Here is an 18,103-nt window from a genome sequence, read left to right as displayed (position 1 = left end):
GATCCATCGGATTGGTTCATCTTATCAAATAATTTAATCTAAATTTAAGATTAAGTTGATATTTTATCCTCATTAAAAAGTAGATCTAAAGGAGTCGGTCAGCTCAGTTACGGATCTAGGTGACTACCCGATCAAAAAGAAAAAACAACTAAAGACAAAAATTTCAAAATTTAAAATTAAAATAGAAAACTGATTTTGAAGGAGCTGGATTGAAAATTTTCATTCCGTCATGGCGGTGGGCCGCCATTTTTGATGGGGCGATTTTTCTCTTTCATCCTTTCTGTAATGATATTAAAATGTTGGGGCATTTTGAAATACAAGTAAAATAGCGGGTGAAATAGAATTTTTGAAAGCTAATAGTAAAAGAGAGAGATTTTTTTTATTTTATTATAGATGTGCAGCCCAAAACAGGGCGAGACCGACGTTCGTCATGGAAGGCGGCGGCGCGAAAGAGGATCACAACAAGCCGGATTTGTCAACGACCGACCCACACGAGCTCGGTACTTGCTTTCTCTCTCGCACTTCTCCCGGAACTTCTAAGTTACACGGAAAATCCATGTTCTGTGTAGCCTTATTCCCGTCAACGATTTTTTAGGGCCTTGCTGTTTGTTTGATCTCAGAGTACCATGATTTAGCAGGAGAAATTTGTTCCCTGGGAACATTACGAAATGCTTTTCATGTTGGAAGATTGTGTGCAGAAGTTGAAGTGATATCATTTGAGTTTGGTGTTGAAAGCGGAAGGTAGCCATAATGGAACTCTTTAATATCAAGCATGGTTCCCCAGAATGGTTGTGGCGGCCATCGCGGATACTACCGTTCTAGTTCCAATATCATTTCATGGAACGGTCGTGACGCGTATTTATAAAAAAATAAAAAATAGAGAACTAGATAGAGAACTAGTAATAAAAACAATAAAATACATGAAGCTATACAAAATCAATACATCATTGCATAATCATAATGAGAAAAATACAATGATAATTATACCTTATAAGAGCTAATGCCACGAAGAGTGACAGAGAGGAACCAAATCTTCATTGTATTCTCCTTGAGTATCATGCTGATTAAATTGATCTCCAACATATGAGCATTGATATAAATTAGCATTAAATTGTCCATATAGATATTCATTTGATTGAGTTAACGAAATATGTTCAGAATTAGATGATTGACTTTGTAATAATGTTTCATCACAATGATAGTAATATCCAAAACTTTAATACCCAATAGAACTGCCGTAGCACTTGACGATTCACGATCATGACCATGATGGCCAATATTGCTCCCAAGACAACAACAACCAAGCCTTATTTTACTAGGTAGGGTCGGCTGTATGAATCCTTTCACGCAATTGAGCTCTATTTCCTACTATATCATCATCTATATTTAAATAAAATTTATTTTATTTTATTGTTGCTAAGTCTTTTTTGGTCTTCCTCTTCCCCGTTTGATATGCATGTTTATCATAGTTTCACATCGCCTAACTGGAGCATTTATCGGTCGTCTAAGTACATGTTTGTACCATCTTAAAAGCGTCTCTCGGAATTTTTCCTCAATAGATGCAATTCCGACTTTCTCTCTAATGCTCTCATTTCTTATTTTGTCCATCCTCGTATGTTCACACATCCACTTTAACATCCTCATCTTTGCAACTCTCATTTTCTGCTCATGTGCTCGAGTCATAGCCTAATATTCAGCTCCATATAACATAGCAGGTCTAATTGCGATTTTATAGAACTTACCTTTAAGTTTAAGAGGTACTTTACGGTCACATAAAACACTCGACGCTCCCCACCATTACAACCATCCTGCTTGTATTCTATGTAAGACATCTCTCTCAATCCTTCTATTGTTTCACAACAATATCTTAAATATTTAAATCTCTCAGTTCCGGACAATTCGTCCTGTTCTATCTTAACAATTGTCTCATTACTTCTATTATTGCTAAACTTAAATTTCATATATTCTGTCTTTAATCTACTAAGCTTAAAACCTTTCTCTTCTAGTGTTTCCCGTTAAGATTTTAGTTTAACAATTACTTTTTCACGTGTTTTATCTACCAAAATAATATCATCTACAAACAACATGCACCACGATACTGTGTCTTGAATGTGCGCAGTGAGTTCGTCCATAATTAATATAAAAATAGGGACTTAGAGCTGATCCTTGATGTAATCCTATCTTTATTGGAAATGCTTCAGTTACTCCGCCTGAAATCTTTACTATGGTCGTTACATTCTCGTACATATCCTTAATTAATTCAATATATGTTACGCTAACGCCTCTCTTTTCTAGAATTCTCCATATAATTTCTCTTGGGACTCTATCATAAGCTTTTTCTAAGTCAATGAATACCATGTGTAGATTTTATTTTTGCTCCCGATATTTTTCAATTAATTGTCTAGGAGGATGTATAACTTTTATTGTCGACTTTCCAGGCATAAACCCAAATTGATTTTCAGTCACTGATCTCCTTCCTTAATCTTTTTTCTATTACTTTTTTCTAAAGTTTCATAGTATGACTCATTAGTTTAATACCCTTATAGTTTGCACAATTTTGTACGTCTCCCTTTTTCTTATATAAGGGAACTAGAGTACTTATTCTCGATCAGATATTTTTTTCATTTTCAATATCATGTTAAATAATTTTGTAAGCCATTCAATACTTTGTTTTCCTAGGCACTTCCATACCTCTATCGGAATATTATCTGGTCCAACGACTTTTCCATTGTGCATCTCATTTAAGTTTGTTCTACTTCTGAAGTTTGAATTATACAATAAAAATTAAAATTTTTATACTCATTTGACTTACTTAAATTACCTAAATTAAGTTGGTCACTTAAACTTTCATTAAAAAGTTGATGAAAATACCTCTTCCACTACTCTTTTATTTCTCTATCGTTTACTAATACTCTATTACATTCATCTTTAATACATTTTATTTGGATAAAATCTCTTGTTTTCCTTTCTCTTACTTTAGCTATTCTATAAATGTCTTTTTCTTCTTCTTTTGTATTCAATTTTTGATTTTTGATATAATCGTTCAAAAGTTTCACTCTTTGCTTCACTCACTACTTTCTTAGCTTCTTTCTTGGCTATTGTATATTTTTTAGTTTCCCTTGTTCTTACAAATATATAATTCTTTATAAGCTATTCGTTTTTCCTTCACTTCTCTTGTACTTTCTCATTCCACCACTAATATTCCTTACTTAATAGTGCATGCCCTTTTGACTCACCGAGTACATTCTTAGCTACTATTTTCAACTTTGATACCATTTTATCTCATGTTGTATTAGAGTCATCGTATATTTCACCTAATGCTTATACTTTTACCTTCTCCTTAAATATATTTTGCTTCCCATCCTTTAACTTCCACCACTTAATTTTAGGAATCGTATATATTTTTTCTTTCGATTGATATTATGTTTGAGGCGTATATCCAACACTACTAACTTATGCTGGGTAGTTAAACTTTCTTTAGGGATGATTTTTCAATTTTTACAAATTTTTCTATCCTTCTTCCTAACCATAAGAAAGTCAATTTGCGATTTATTATTTCCACTTTTGAATGTGACCAAGTGTTCTTCTCTTTTCTTAAAAAACGTATTAGCTAATATAAGGTTATATGCTATTGCAAAATCTAATATAATTTTCCCTTCCTCATTTCTCGTTCCAAACCCATAACTCCCATGTACCCTCTCATATTCCTCATTTTTCACTCTGACATGCCAATTTAGATGACCTCCTATTAAAATAATTTCATTTGGTGGAATATTTTACAATATTTCATCTAAGTCGTCTCAAAACCTTGATTTGGTAGCTTTATCTAATCCCGCGGTGCATATACGCTAATTATGTTCATAGTTTTTTTCGTCACTATTATCTTAAGGGCTATAATTCTATTCCCTTTTCTAACTACTTCTACAACTTAATCTTTTAACAAACTATCTATAATAATACCCACTCCATTTCTTATTTTACTTTTTGTAGTGTACCATAACTTAAAACCCAAGTTCTCTATCATCTTTGCCTTCTCACCTACCCATTTTGTCTCTTGTACACACAAAATACTAATTCTTCTCCTAATCATCGTATCTACTACCTCCATTGATTTACCAATGAGAGTTCTTATGTTTCATGTTCCAAAGTTTAGATTATTAGTTTTTCTATCATATTTGTTCTTATCCAATCTATGGTGTGAGAACTCTTACCTATTTAATATTACACCCAAGTTCTTATGGAGATGTAGCGATCCTTGCTGAGACATTACAGTCGGACCCTGTAACGCGAACTCTTGCATATTTAGCACTACACCTGAGTTCTGGAGATGTAGCGGCGCTTGTCGAGATATTACAGTTGGACCCTGCAACGCGTTCCTTCCGGGGAACAACCTAGCATTAGCATAATAGTTTAATGGATTCATTCATTGAATATTTACCATAGTTTTAACGCTGGCTGGCAACCTAACGCAACTCTCCCCTTTATCTGGGCTTGGGACCAACCATGACCGGTCGTTATGGGCGGAGTTAATATTGCTCTCAAGAGATGTCGAATAATAAGGAATTACATTTTGTGCATTATCAAAATAACCCTCAAATTCATGATGTCTAATTCTACTTGTATAGGATAGTGAATAATTAGATGATGTATCAGATGAATCGTATCTGGGTTGATTGCTACCATAATATCCATATCCACCTGATTGACATCCAATTGGACCATGCCCAATATCCTGAGACTCCCAATTATAACTTCTTGATCCATAATCATCTCTTATTGGAATTTGTTGGTTCCCTTTCAAGTCAAATATTTCATATGTTCTTCAACACTCATATGCTGTCGTGAAGATCCGATTGAATGTTCTTTATCGGCGGCAAAAGCAGATTCTGATAAACTTGCCAAAAAGTGATGTTGTTTCTCCATTCCAGGCCGATAACCATGATAAACTTTCCACGATTCATCACTTTCTTCACCATCATCTCTTGATAAAACTTCTTTTCCTTTCAATTGTGTTGACTTCTTTATATTATTCTTCTTTCTTGAATTACTTTGAACGCTTGTAGTTGTGTTATGTTCTTCAGCATTTAATGCTCAAAGTGCTTGATGTAACCATGCCAAATCATCATCTTCTAAAATCGGTGGTTCATTATCTCTTGTCCATTCATTTAAAATGCCATCATTATGAAAAACGTGATTGAGGTCCTATTGTGATCTAAAAATCATCATCTTCTTTTTTGCACATCATGTTTCTTACCCTAAGCCGCATATTGTAGTGAACATAAACAAATTTGTGAACTTTTTGATAGCTAAGCGATTATGAAGCTTTGTGTGTATAAGAGACCATATACTCTAATTTCTTTCACATCCCGAAGACGAGCATGTTTGACTTAGAACTTTGATTGCAATTTTCTGAGGGTGTGGGGCATCTTCACTATAATCACTCCACCATTCAGTTGATACAAAAATATCAATATCGTATATATTTTTGAATTATAAATATTTGAAAAATTTAAATTAAAAATTTGGTTGACTTTTTTATTGCTATTTTTGCTAATGGAGACTCAGATTCACCTATCTAGTATGTGAATAATTTAATTTGAAAATTATGAGAAAAAATAAATAATTATTGTTTATGTTTAGGAAAAAAATATATATATAAAAAGGGTAGCCCGGTGCACAAAGCTCCCGCTATGCGAGGTCCCGGGGAAGGATCCATTGTACGCAACCTTACCCTACTTTTTTGCAAGAGGCTATTTCTATGATTCGAACAGTTAAGTCTAAAGCTTATGGCTAATAATTATTGTTTATGTTTGGGAAAAAAATATAGGAACATAAAAAAAATTACCTCATCGGCGGCTAAAGCTTGTGGGTTTAAGTCTAGCGCCAATCTCTTAATTGCAACCTTTAATCCTCATTTAACTTCATCATTATAAACACAAGCTCCAGAATATTGAAAGAATGAGTTTAGGAAATATGTTGAAATATTAATAAGATAATCAAAAATTAGAAATATGGAATTTGTAAAAGAATTTGATGACATGCTTTGTACTTTATAATTTAAACAAATAAATTATATGGTTACATGCAACATGTAGATGTTGGTATAATTGATTATACCATCGATTATCAATAATATCCCAATATGATTGCTTGTCTCAGGTATTATCTTTTATTGTCATTTTCGCTCTGTCTATTGCTTCATTGATAATTGACATTGTTGGTTTTTTATCTTGGTCAACTAATTTCAAAACTTTTACTAATGGTTTAATTGCAGCACAAATATCACGAGCCCTTTCTAAAATCTTCCATCCATTATGACACTCACAATTTTTTTTTGCTTTTTTTTTTCTTGTGTTATTGTATGCTTCCAAATCACTAGAAGTGCACATTCTTTTTAAATATGAAGAATGTCAAACAAGACTTTCAATTGAAATACATTTTGTCGTAAATCGGATTATTTCCGGTCTTAATAATTCACGGTCATTTGTAAATATTTTCAGCAAATTCACAACTTTATTGCTATTATATATGAAACTCATAATTTGCTTGGCTTTCTCAACTTCTCGACACCCTTTTTTACTTTGTCATCTTGCTAATATCTTTTAGCATGAGATTGATACAATGTGCTGCAAAAGGAGACCAAAACAAATGTTGCCTTTCTATCATCAATTTGACACCAACGACCTATTTGCCTCTTTGTTGTCTGTGAGCCCATGCACAACATTTTCCTCCTCGATTTCATCAATAATTTTATTTAACAAAGATAAAATAAAATCAGTCTTTGCTTTGTTGGTGCAATCAACGAAATTATGAAATACCATGTTGCGGTCACGATATATCATAAAATTTATGATTATATGCTTGTTGTGCGTGCTTCAACTATCACACATTATTGTGCATCCATACTTTGGTCATTTTGATTTTAAAGTGCTCAAATATCCATTTATTTCATCCACCTTCTCTTGTAAATAAACACCACTAATTTGACATCTTGTGGGACTTTTTATTCCTGTTCTAGCCTCAGCAATGGTGTTTATCATGGATTGATAGTATGGACCACTATCTGCTGCATTAAGTGGAATAACATTATATATGAACCATTTTGATATTGTTTTACTAACATCTTTTACCTTTTTAGCACCAAACTAGTTTTTGAGGCTCTTATGTTTTGTGGGAAACATAAAAAAGTTAATTCCTTTTGATGGTAATTGAGAACCCTCTCTTACACTAAAGCTTCAACACATCCCTTTTTTCAAATCGGGATCTAAGCCAGATAAAGAACCAGAAAATCCTACAATTATACAATTTAGAGTGGTTAAGGACACTAAATTATAAGATATATACACACAAATTTAAAATATTATTTATGTATTTTACCTTGACTATGGCAATTACACATCTCCTCTTCAATGACTCTTATTTTACGACTTTTTTTGCTGACTTTTTGTAATTCTTGATTTGCTATATCTTCGATGTCATCTCCACCACTACTACAACATTCTGATACATGTATGTTTTGTGTAATTGAATTTAAGGCTATTTGTTTTTTTTTCTTTCCATTGAACTTCTACTTGCCTTAGAGTCTTGAAAGTGTTTCCCTAACACTTTGTGGCATGTTTCAATATTTCTATGTGCAATATGCTGTTTTAACCTCGTAATTTCTTCGATTATAACTTTTTCACAAAATTTGCATTGTATTATTTTATGATTATCACCCACCATTTGTCCAAATTGCTAACCAATATCAGAGTGTCGTGTCATTCTAAATAAATAAATAAATAATAATGAATAATTTTGACTTAATGATAATGATAAAAATCATCATGATGAGAATGAAGTACATAAAAATAAACAGATCTAACTTAATATATGAAACTAAAAAATTAGAAAACTTATATGTTTGCGAATATAATGGAAATGATAGACGAAATCAATTAATCAAACGAAGGAGCAGATGACCTTGAGCCAAAAGATGCATATAATCAAATTTATGGTAGATGCTCAATTAATAGAACTCGATGAAAAATTAGAAAACTTATTTTTTTTGTGAATATGATGGAAATGATAGAATAAATCAATTAATCAAACGAAGGACCAGATGATGATAGCAAAAAGATGCAAATACTTAAATTAATGGTAGATGCTCAATTAAAAGAATTGGAGGGTACTCATGTAGTCATGCATTATTGGCAAAGAGCTGAAAAAAAAATGTGATGTGAATAATTTAATATATTAAACTAAAAAATTAGTAAACTTGCCTCTTTGTGAATATAATGGAAATGATAGAAGAAATCAATTAATCAAATGAAGGAGCTAATGACCGTGAGGCAAAAGATGCATATGCTCAAATTTATGGTAGATGCTCAATTAATAGAACCAGTTGAAAAATTAGAAAACTTACCTTGTTTGCGAATATAATGGAAATGATAGAAGAAATCAATTAATCAAACAAAAGGAGCTGATGACAATAGCCAAAAGATGCAAAATTACAAATGCTTAAATTAAGGGTAGATGTTCAATTAATAGAACTGGAGGGTACTCGTGCAATCATGCATTATTAGCAAAGAGCTGAGAAAAACATGATGTGATAGTGATGTGATGTTGTTTTTTTTCCTTCAATACAGATAAAACATTTAAAAATTGAATGAAAAGCATAGTTTGTAAAAAATGAAATTCAAAGCTTCTTATCAATTAATCAAGATCTGTTGAATGAAAATTAAAGTCATATAGTAAAAAATGGAATCTAAGGCTTCTTAATCAATTAATCAAGTCGCCTGTTGAATGAAAAGCAAAGCCAGATCGTAAAAAATTGGAATCCAAAGCTTCTTAATCAATCAATCAATCAATCAAGATGTCCCTTTTGGCTGTTATAACTTCGAAGAACGACGTCCCAAATCAAACCACATTATTTGCCGGAACTTTGGAACGACATGGGGCATTCCCATGCCGGAACGCCCATTCCGGCCGTTCCACATCCATTCCGACAAACCATGATATCCGGTGTTTCGTTTTTATAATGGGTTGAACTTGAACCTCCTACTTCAATAATCATGACAGAAATTTTTTACCACTGAGATATCAGCTTTCATATCAGAACTGATTTTTTACAGGAAATTTTAGAAAAAAAACACTCTTTAGTGTATGTCTCGAGTGATTGCCTTTGCCCAAATTGACCATTATCATTGTAATCAAATTCTCATTTTTTTTAATCAAAATATGCTCGAAATGAACTAATCCATCTCAATCAAGATAATCTTTGGTGTATCTTTTTAGTGGATGGCATTGTGCTAATTGATGTAGGTGTAAATAGATCAAGTTTGTAACTTGAGTTGCGGAGAGAAATCTAAACTTAAAGCTTTTTAGTTAAGTAGGACTAAAACTAAGTATATGAAATGTAAAGAGCAAAATAAAGAGTGAATGGTTGAAGTAGAAAATGTTTCCTGAATGTTCTTTATGTGCGCTGTGCCTCTCACACTAAAATGATGTGATACTGCCTGTCTTACTTCATGGATGCGAGCGGTGGACTGTCAAAACGCATAAAAGATTAGAGAAGACGCTAATGCTAAGATGAATGTGTGACATAACCAAGAAAATAAAAGTACTTCTATCTAGAAGTAATTAGGTTTAGATCCAAAATATTATAAAAATGAGTTAAAATAAGTTAAGATTTTATGGACATTATCAAGGATGTTTAATAAAATTCTATAGTTACCTTAGTTGAACCAATTAGAGTCTAAGGTGTAAGGGATATAGAGAGATATAGTAAATTTCTAGTCAACATGATTAAAAATTTAATAAATCTAAATATTACTGAAGATGTAATCATGCATGAAGTTCAAAAGAGAGATAAGAGATTAATAAGATCCATATTGTTAACCTTGAATAGTTGGGACAAGCACTGGATTATGATGTTCATCATGAATACAAGCACTCACAAAGATGTTATTACTTGTTTTATACTCATTTAGTCATGTACTTTCCTGTCATGCAAAGCTAGCATGAGCTGGGTTAAGCTTTGCGCTAGTGATTGGTTCCAGCTACACAAACCTTTAGTTTCTACATCTAACTTCTTTAATTGTCATTATAAAATTAAGTTTGTCAGATATTCATAAAATTGAAATGCAGGCCAGTGTTATTTCCTTGTATCTCACGATACTCAAATTGCCACGAAGCCCAATTGTCATGTTCTTTTGAAGATAAATTACGAGCATTGTTTTGTTAAAATTTCCTTTTTTCTTTTCATTTCAATTTCCTAATGTTTAAAACAATATTGCAACATTAGCTTTAATAATAATAACAGTGAATACAATTAGTCAATGAAAGAACTGGGATAGAAGTTCTATGCTTAAAGTTTAATTTAGTAAAGAACATAGGTTTATTTGTTTTTTTACTTAATAGTTTTTTATTTGAGAAATAATTTCTTACAATGTTTTTTGTAGTATAACTGAATATCAACTTTTAACTTGTCTGCAAAAAAGGGGGAATTTTGGGAGGCATTTTGACAATGATGAACTTCTAGGAAAGAGGGGACATTTTTACACAAAAATGTAGTTCCTGAGGGCGTAATGAATTATTAATTCCAGCAATCTGGGGCTTATTCCTTTTTGCATTTTCTACTTTGCGCTGAAGGTGGATTTTGTTATCTTTATGTCTTCTAATATGCTTGTTCTTTGTCTCATATGTGCACTTAAAGTTTAATTTTGTTACCTTTATGTCTTCTAATATGCTTGGATTTTGTTACCTTTATGTCTTCTAATATGCTTGTTCTTTGTCTCATACGTGCGCTTAAAGTTTAATTTTGTTACCTTTATGTCTTCTAATATGCTTGGATTTTGTTACCTTTATGTCTTCTAATATGCTTGTTCTTTGTAATATACTACTAATTTGATTGAAGACTGATGGATTCAGAAAACAAATAAAACATTAAAGAGCTAGTATATTGAACTGTTCAAAGAAGGAGCCCTTATTGTAATTCATGATAATTCCCAGTGAGGCAATTTTGTTAGCAAACTTATGAAAGATAATGATACCATCTGACCTATCATTACAGCTTCAGTAAGACTGTAGTCGAAAAGTTTTGCAAGATTGCAATTCGTCCCACTGTAGTAGCCTAATTTTATTGTCCTTGGGTAGAATGTTTCTTCAACTCAGCAAGTCTAATTGGCCAAAATAAGTTTTTTTTTTTCTAAACATGGATGGATGTTTTCCACCCAAACACCTGGATCCTCCTAATAGTGGGTTCATGAACTGCTTTAGGAACTCAACAAGTAGGTTTGATTCCGTAACCCCAAACTCAATCCCTTCCTGCAAGTGAGGTAGCAAACAGCTTGGAGCACTGAATGCTTCAAGATTCTTACTCATTCCACCATTGAATTCAGTAATCTATATACAATAATCACAAGATGATCATAAAACGGTGAGTGATGTGTGAGAAAGAATGCTACAGAGGTAGAGGTTTGGCTTCATTGCCAAGCATGTAATTAGCTATGAATTTAATAATTTCTCTCTGTCAAAGTCTAAACAAAGAATTAATAAGACAGGCAATGTTTTTTTTTTCTTTTGTAGTGTAAATGGATGACAATATTTGCCTTATTTTTAGAAGTGACCCCCAGTGAGGAAATTTTCTCAACCAACTAGGAGGCGCCTAGGCTACAATAAAGGGGAAGTTTGTTAGTTGTAGGTTAATCTTCTTAACTATGTTTACATATTCTAGTTGATAGTCTTGTTATCAAAATTACATTTTGAAAAAGAATGTCATTAACCAAAGATCAAGATCCATCTAATTAACAAGCTCTCAAATTACTTTATGAACATAGCTAGTATATGTTTGGTCCCGTATGTGCATGATATGATTGAGATATAAAACCACACATAGATATGAGAATCAAAATGTAAAAGAATCTTTGCAATTTGATTATTGTATGATTCTGAAAAATAAGGGTAAGTACATCAGAAATTATATTTGACCTATTAAAATTAAACTGAACTCACTATAAAATGAAAAAAAAGGAATCTTGGAGTCAAGGATGATCCTGACTAAGAAACCTCATCTCATGGAGAATTGATACTGGACAATGACTCAGAAGAACCAATCATGTGCATGTCAGAATATTGAGATGAAAGAAATTTTTTCATGTTGAGATCATCTTCCTCTTTTTCTTTTTACGTTTTCTTTCTTTTGTCTTCTGAATATATACTATTGTATTCTCAAAGAATTGTTAGGACCTCAAGCCCAATAGTGCAGGAGGATCTATATTGGGAAAAAGACTTGGTTATTGTTGTATTCCCAAAGAATTGTCTTATGTAACAAACACTTCAACCTATCATGCTTTTGTAACTGAATTAACTATGTTTCTCCTATGATATGTTGGTTTGACATTAACCCATGGCATGCTCAATAGCTTTGATGGACTGAACCATGACATACTTTAGTTGAATGTATTATCCTATCCATTGATATGAATGGAAGTTTTTGTAGGATCGATGCTCACGTGAGAGGGGCGTGAATCACGTGTATTTTAAAAATGATTATCTTTTTGAAATACGAGTGTGTAGCAGAAAAATAAAAATAATTAAGTAAAGAAAAATAGAATTTGAACACAAGGAGTTATTTGGTTCGGAGCTTTCGACAACTCCTACTCCAAGACCTACAATCCCTCGGACCGTATCGATGGACAATCCACTATAAACCTCTTCCGGAACCGCCGGAAGAGGGAATTGAATACAAGTATGAAAAACGAGAAAGTGTAATAGCCTATACTTTCCTTTTGTAAGTATGAAAGATGTACAAGAATATTAAATCGTTACCAACACTTTAGAAATGTAGAATCTGAACGGGCTCATGTGTCGGTCTGCCGGTAGTGGTCGGATGTCTCGGTGTAGTAGCACATCAGCAGAGTGTAGTCGAAATAGCAGAAGAGTCGTTGCAGCTCGTAATTAAGTTCTTTTCAGGTTCTGTTCGAATAACTCTTTTAAAGAGTGTTGGAGGCGTCTCCAAGCTCATCCGAGGCGCCTCGAGCCTCAAAAATGATCCCCAAAGTAGCAGACTCGATCACTTTCGCTAACTTCGATTTCTATCGCGCGAGGGCGCCTCCAAGCTCTTTGAGGTGCCTCCAACGTGCCTTTGAGGCGCCTCCAATGCCTCCGGGGCGCCTTCGCGCCTTGAAGTTTTATCCTCTACTCTTATCTGCTTGAGGGTGCCTCCGACTAGTCTTGGGAACCTCCAAGCGCCGATCTAAGGTGCCTCCAAGCACCTTTGAGGCGTCTATGCATCCGAGGTTGATTTTTGCTACTTCAACCCTGTAAAATGCGTTAGTCTAAAAAACAAAGTGTAACCTGCAAAACAAAGTTAGTGCAATATAGAAAAACATTATTAATTAGATCTTGTCTTTCCAAGACCATGATCTAGTTATGGTTTCAGTTTAGGCTTCTAAAATGGACCTAAATTGGACCGGTGCTTAAAGTCCTTAACTGGGACTCGTCCTCACTGGATCACTCTTCTCCAATACTTACTTTTACTTACCTGCCAAACATCTGATCCTCCAGACCGGTTTGGACTTTCTCTGGTTCTGCTTAGTGTATGATCAATTTGATCTATTAAGATTTACCTGCAACACTAAGTTAGCATAATAGATATTAAATAGTAAGGTAAAACAATGTTAGCAGCGTTCAAGATTTGCTGCACGCGGTCGACCGCACCGTAGTCGGTTACACATATTTGGAGTTTACTCCTCCAAAATTTCTCATTATATAGGGTTGCCTCCTCCTATGGTTGCCTAGCGTCACTCACTAGGACTTCCATTGCCTGACTTCACTCATTAGGACTTTTACCACCTAGGGCCTAGCTTCACTCATTAGGACTTTCATTGTCCAGCTTCACTTACCAGGACTTTCACTGTCCAGCTTCACTTACCAGGACTTTCACCACCTAGTTTCACTCACTAGGGTTTGACTTTACTTGCCAGAGCTTTTACCATATAGTTTCACTCACTAGGGCCTAGTTTCATTCATCAAGACTTCAACTACCTAGCTTCACTCATTAGGTCTTGGCTTCACTCACCAGGACTTCTTCTTGCCTAACCTCACGTTAGGACTAGTCACTTAGTAGACTCTCCACATGCCTAACCTAGTTAGGACTTGCCCTTGCTAGTCATTTAGTCCTGAGTAAAGTTCTCTCTTCCAAATATCAAGTTCTATTTGGATTAACCCTTAGTCAACCTAATCATACTTGGGTACATTGTCAAATATCGAAATCTTAGAAGTCGATTACATCAACAGTTTTCAATGTCCTAGCAGGTCATAGTTATCAAAATTGAACCGGACAATGAGCCCATGGAACTTAGGGTCATGGGTTAACTTTTGATTTGTAGGTTGGGCACATATCCATTTTAGAGTATTTAAATATGTAAGATAAATAATACATGTAAAAAAAATATAAGAGGGTATCGTATGCAAATACATAATGATATAAGGTTTTAGGGCAAATACATAATGATATAGGATATCATATGAAAAATACACATGAAATATAATGTATACAAAAAAATACAAAATTGCAAAAAAAAAAAAAAAAAAAAAAATTTAAAACGTATGAGTTTTAACCTGGGTCAACTTGGTTTGATTGGCTGGGTTGCCCTAATCAACTAGAGTTTCTTGCATTTCAATCCAAGAAGTGGGGCAACATTGGATTCGGTTTTGGTTCTTGGGTTTTCTGGTAGAATCCGCTCGTCTTCTAGTTAATGATACTTGTAAATGTTAGGAAGACACTTTGATATCGTGTTTACAATTGTCTTCTTGTTCTATCCATTAATTCTAGAATTTATTTCTTTTTGTTGTTGGAAATTAAACTAATATGCCTATGTTTATCAAGAGCAATCAGCCTCCCCTTGGTCACTAAATTTAGAAAATATATTCGTGGCTTAGTTTCCAGTGATGATGAGATAGACTACTCAATAGAGCCAGAGTTTTATGATTCAAATCTTGATGACAAAGATGAACAATGGGTTCATAACAAAAGAAAAGGTCAGACCTCAGATGCTGTACTAAGCTGCCCTGCATGTTTTACAACTCTTTGCTTAGATTGCCAAAGGTATTCTTTCTTTTTCCATAACAAATTGTAAATGCAACCTATCTTACTTGTAGACATTGAATTTTAACGTTGAATTTTGTTACCATGCTACATGCTTTCCAATATTCAGGAGTGCATTAAGTTACTGAACAAAATATGCAGATGGTGACTAAAGAGCAAAAAGGTGCATAGTGAGAGATTTTGGTTTTGTAGACTGACGAATAAAGTAGCAGTCTGTAATACTTTATTGATTTTGTTCTAGGACAAAAAACATACCTTATCTTCGAAATTTCTCTTTATTGAGGATTTGTGGAAGATATTCACATATGTTAAACTCAAGCAACAAATCCAATCCAACTCAAAATGTCAACACACTTAACTGGCTCTCCTTGATACTTGAGCATGATCAGCTCACTTAACATGTAACACTAAAGGGATCAAACTTGAGCATCTTTGGTAAGGTAGTGGGTGAAAAGGGTTCTAACTCCGTGGTGCAGCCTATGGCCCTTAGTACCTCCTCTATTTAGTTGAGCTACTCTTGAGCTTTCTGGGGATTTGGTTATCATAGAAATTCACTGTATTTGCCTAGCAATCTCATAAATTTGAAGCGTCCCCAGGAAGATAGTGCTGGGTGACTGTTGTTGACACATATGCAGGGTTTGAAAGCTGCTTCCTCAATCTTAGAGCCTCACCAACAACCTCATGAATAATAGACTTATGCACTCTCTTGACAGACATTATGCAAGTAATAATCCTTCAGCTACAATGGACGATAACTGCTCTTGCCACTCCTAGGCTACTGCTATGGCCTACATGAAAAGGAATAACCTCCAACTTAGGCCACCTGGTAACATAACAGGAGTGAATCAAGGTCACATAAGGTATTTTGGTTAGAACACTAAAACACTGCTCTAAGATGATTACTAGCATAAAGTTGGTATAACAACAATCTGAGAAAAAGACACCCCAAATCTTAATAAATTTATCAAATCAAACTCGCAAAAATTCAAGCTTGAATCTAGTGTTTGTAACTATAAAATGGCCACATGCTAAGTGAGCCCTCTTCATAAGGCTAGGAAATCTCACTTGGACAATGTGGCATCCATTACCATGGCCCATGCCCCATGCCCCTTGTGTTAGTCAATGAATTGTGCCTCCAAGTCACCAAACAATGCTCGTAGCACATCTGAACTCCACATTCATGGCGCACAAGGGCATCGCAGATATACAAATATAATAGCAAACAAAATGATTTATCAAAATGGAAATAACCAAAGCATTATCCAACTAAATTTAAGGTCTAAAGCAGAAAGATAAAGTACAAGTTCCATAGACATAAAAGAAATGTAGGTAATAAATAATAATAAATCAATGAAACTTCAAAGTCATGCAAAAATTCCAACTTTAGTAACAATGATGTCTTAAAGCAACAACATTAGTACACATAACAAGCTAACTTGACACTTCTACCATTGACTCTGTCTGATTGAATTTCAGTAAAACTGGTCGGGTAGTGTCACAAGAAGTTGAAGCAAAATTAGAAAGGTAAATATAGATGCTCCAATATGTATGCTGAGCCTAATCAGCACTATAGCTGTGCAATATATATATTGAGTCTAATCATCACTACAATACTGTAAGGGCACAATTGAGATACATGGTTGGAATCATAAGATTTGGTCCACTATGTTTTACTAAGGCTTATTGCATAGTTGGAATCATAAGATTCTTGCTCCGTGAAACCATAAACGAAGGAACATTGTGAAGACTTGAGAGAAACAGTTATCATGAAATCAGCAAGTCTTTCAAGCCTTTGATTCGCACTAGGTTGATGGTCAAATGCAGGGTTCTGATGTTCCAGAAATGTTGTAACTGCTGTGTAACTGTACCAAACCCTTGAATTTTTCTAACGTTTAGTACTAATAATCTCCGTCATGAATGCTTGACATGCCCTTAGGCCATAGATAAGCACTTTAGAAGCAATTAGTGACAATTACTTACAATTACATGATTTGTCCCTTTGAACCATTGTGCTAATAATTTGCGAGTAACCTATTGTCCATATAATTTACTTTTTTTTCCCCATAACATTCAAATTCCCATTAGCCCGTTTAACTAGCTCATGATTCTATGAATTACAGACACGAGAGGTATGTGACTCAGTACAGAGCAATGTTTGTTTTCAATTGCAAGATCATAACAGATCAGATACTACCCCAAGCAAAAACCAAACACCAGAGGAATTCCAAACACAGAAAGATTTCTACTGGCTCCGATGAAGGAACCCCAAATGATGAAATATTCCATCCTGTCTGCTGCTCAGTTTGTTCGACTGAGGTTGGGGTCTACGATAAGGATGAGGTTTACCATTTCTTCAACGTCATTCCCAGCAATTCCTGAACTGTTGTTTCATGGTTCTGCTGACGTATATTGTGCTTTTCGTTAACTAGAGCCTCCTGATGGTGTTACATACTGATTTGGGATTTGCAATGCGTGACAATTCTTCAGCTGCATAAAATAGATGAACTGGAGCATCTGTATGGAAATGAATCATCTTTGCAATAAGTTTCAATAATTTATTAAATTAAAGGAATAAACTTGAATACATATATATTTAATTCGTTAATATTTATGATTAATATTTATAAATAATATTAAATCATGTTCATTAATAAAATTTTTATCAATATTTTAAATAAAAAATATATATTTTATAAAATAATAAATAAGTTTATATTATCAATTTTATTAACCAATTAAATAAATTTAAAATATAAAAATTGTAAAGTTCGATAATATGTAAATGAATTAAATTCAAATTAAGTTGGAACAAGTTTAAGTTTATAAAAAAAATAAATTAAATTTGAATAATCATTTCAATTATTTAAAATATTTTAAACTCAGTTTGATTTAATTATTTTATTAAATAAATTTAAACATTATAAACTTAGCTGATGTAAAGCTCTGGTTTTTGCCCATAATAGGAGCTTTTGAACCCGCACCTTTAAAATTTATCTCACTAAATTTTTCTTAAAA

The 18,103-nt window shown here is 33.6% G+C and overlaps 1 protein-coding gene across 1 annotated transcript; it reads left to right on the top strand.

Moving 5' to 3' along the window:
- Positions 1 to 361: 361 nt before the first annotated feature.
- On the top strand, positions 362 to 17,660 carry LOC122025549 (E2F-associated phosphoprotein-like). The gene is made up of 3 exons (XM_042584366.1): positions 362 to 500; positions 14,923 to 15,088; positions 17,209 to 17,660. The coding sequence occupies exons 1-3, from the start codon at positions 431 to 433 to the stop codon at positions 17,465 to 17,467; spliced, it is 495 nt and encodes a 164-aa protein (XP_042440300.1). The 5' UTR covers positions 362 to 430; the 3' UTR covers positions 17,468 to 17,660.
- The last annotated feature ends 443 nt before the right edge of the window (positions 17,661 to 18,103 follow it).

Source organism: Zingiber officinale, chromosome 9B (assembly GCF_018446385.1).
Source record: "Zingiber officinale cultivar Zhangliang chromosome 9B, Zo_v1.1, whole genome shotgun sequence".
Taxonomy (NCBI): domain Eukaryota; kingdom Viridiplantae; phylum Streptophyta; class Magnoliopsida; order Zingiberales; family Zingiberaceae; genus Zingiber; species Zingiber officinale.
This window is presented reverse-complemented; position numbering and strand designations above follow the sequence as displayed.

Excerpts from the sequence above, each read along its gene's own strand:
- LOC122025549 (XM_042584366.1), top strand. The coding sequence starts at position 431 with ATGGAAGGCGGCGGCGCGAAAGAGGATCACAACAAGCCGGATTTGTCA. Across the intron at positions 501-14,922 it reads GACCGACCCACACGAGCTCG|TTTCCAGTGATGATGAGATA; the intron begins GTACTTGCTTTC and ends TTCGTGGCTTAG. Across the intron at positions 15,089-17,208 it reads CTTTGCTTAGATTGCCAAAG|ACACGAGAGGTATGTGACTC; the intron begins GTATTCTTTCTT and ends TATGAATTACAG.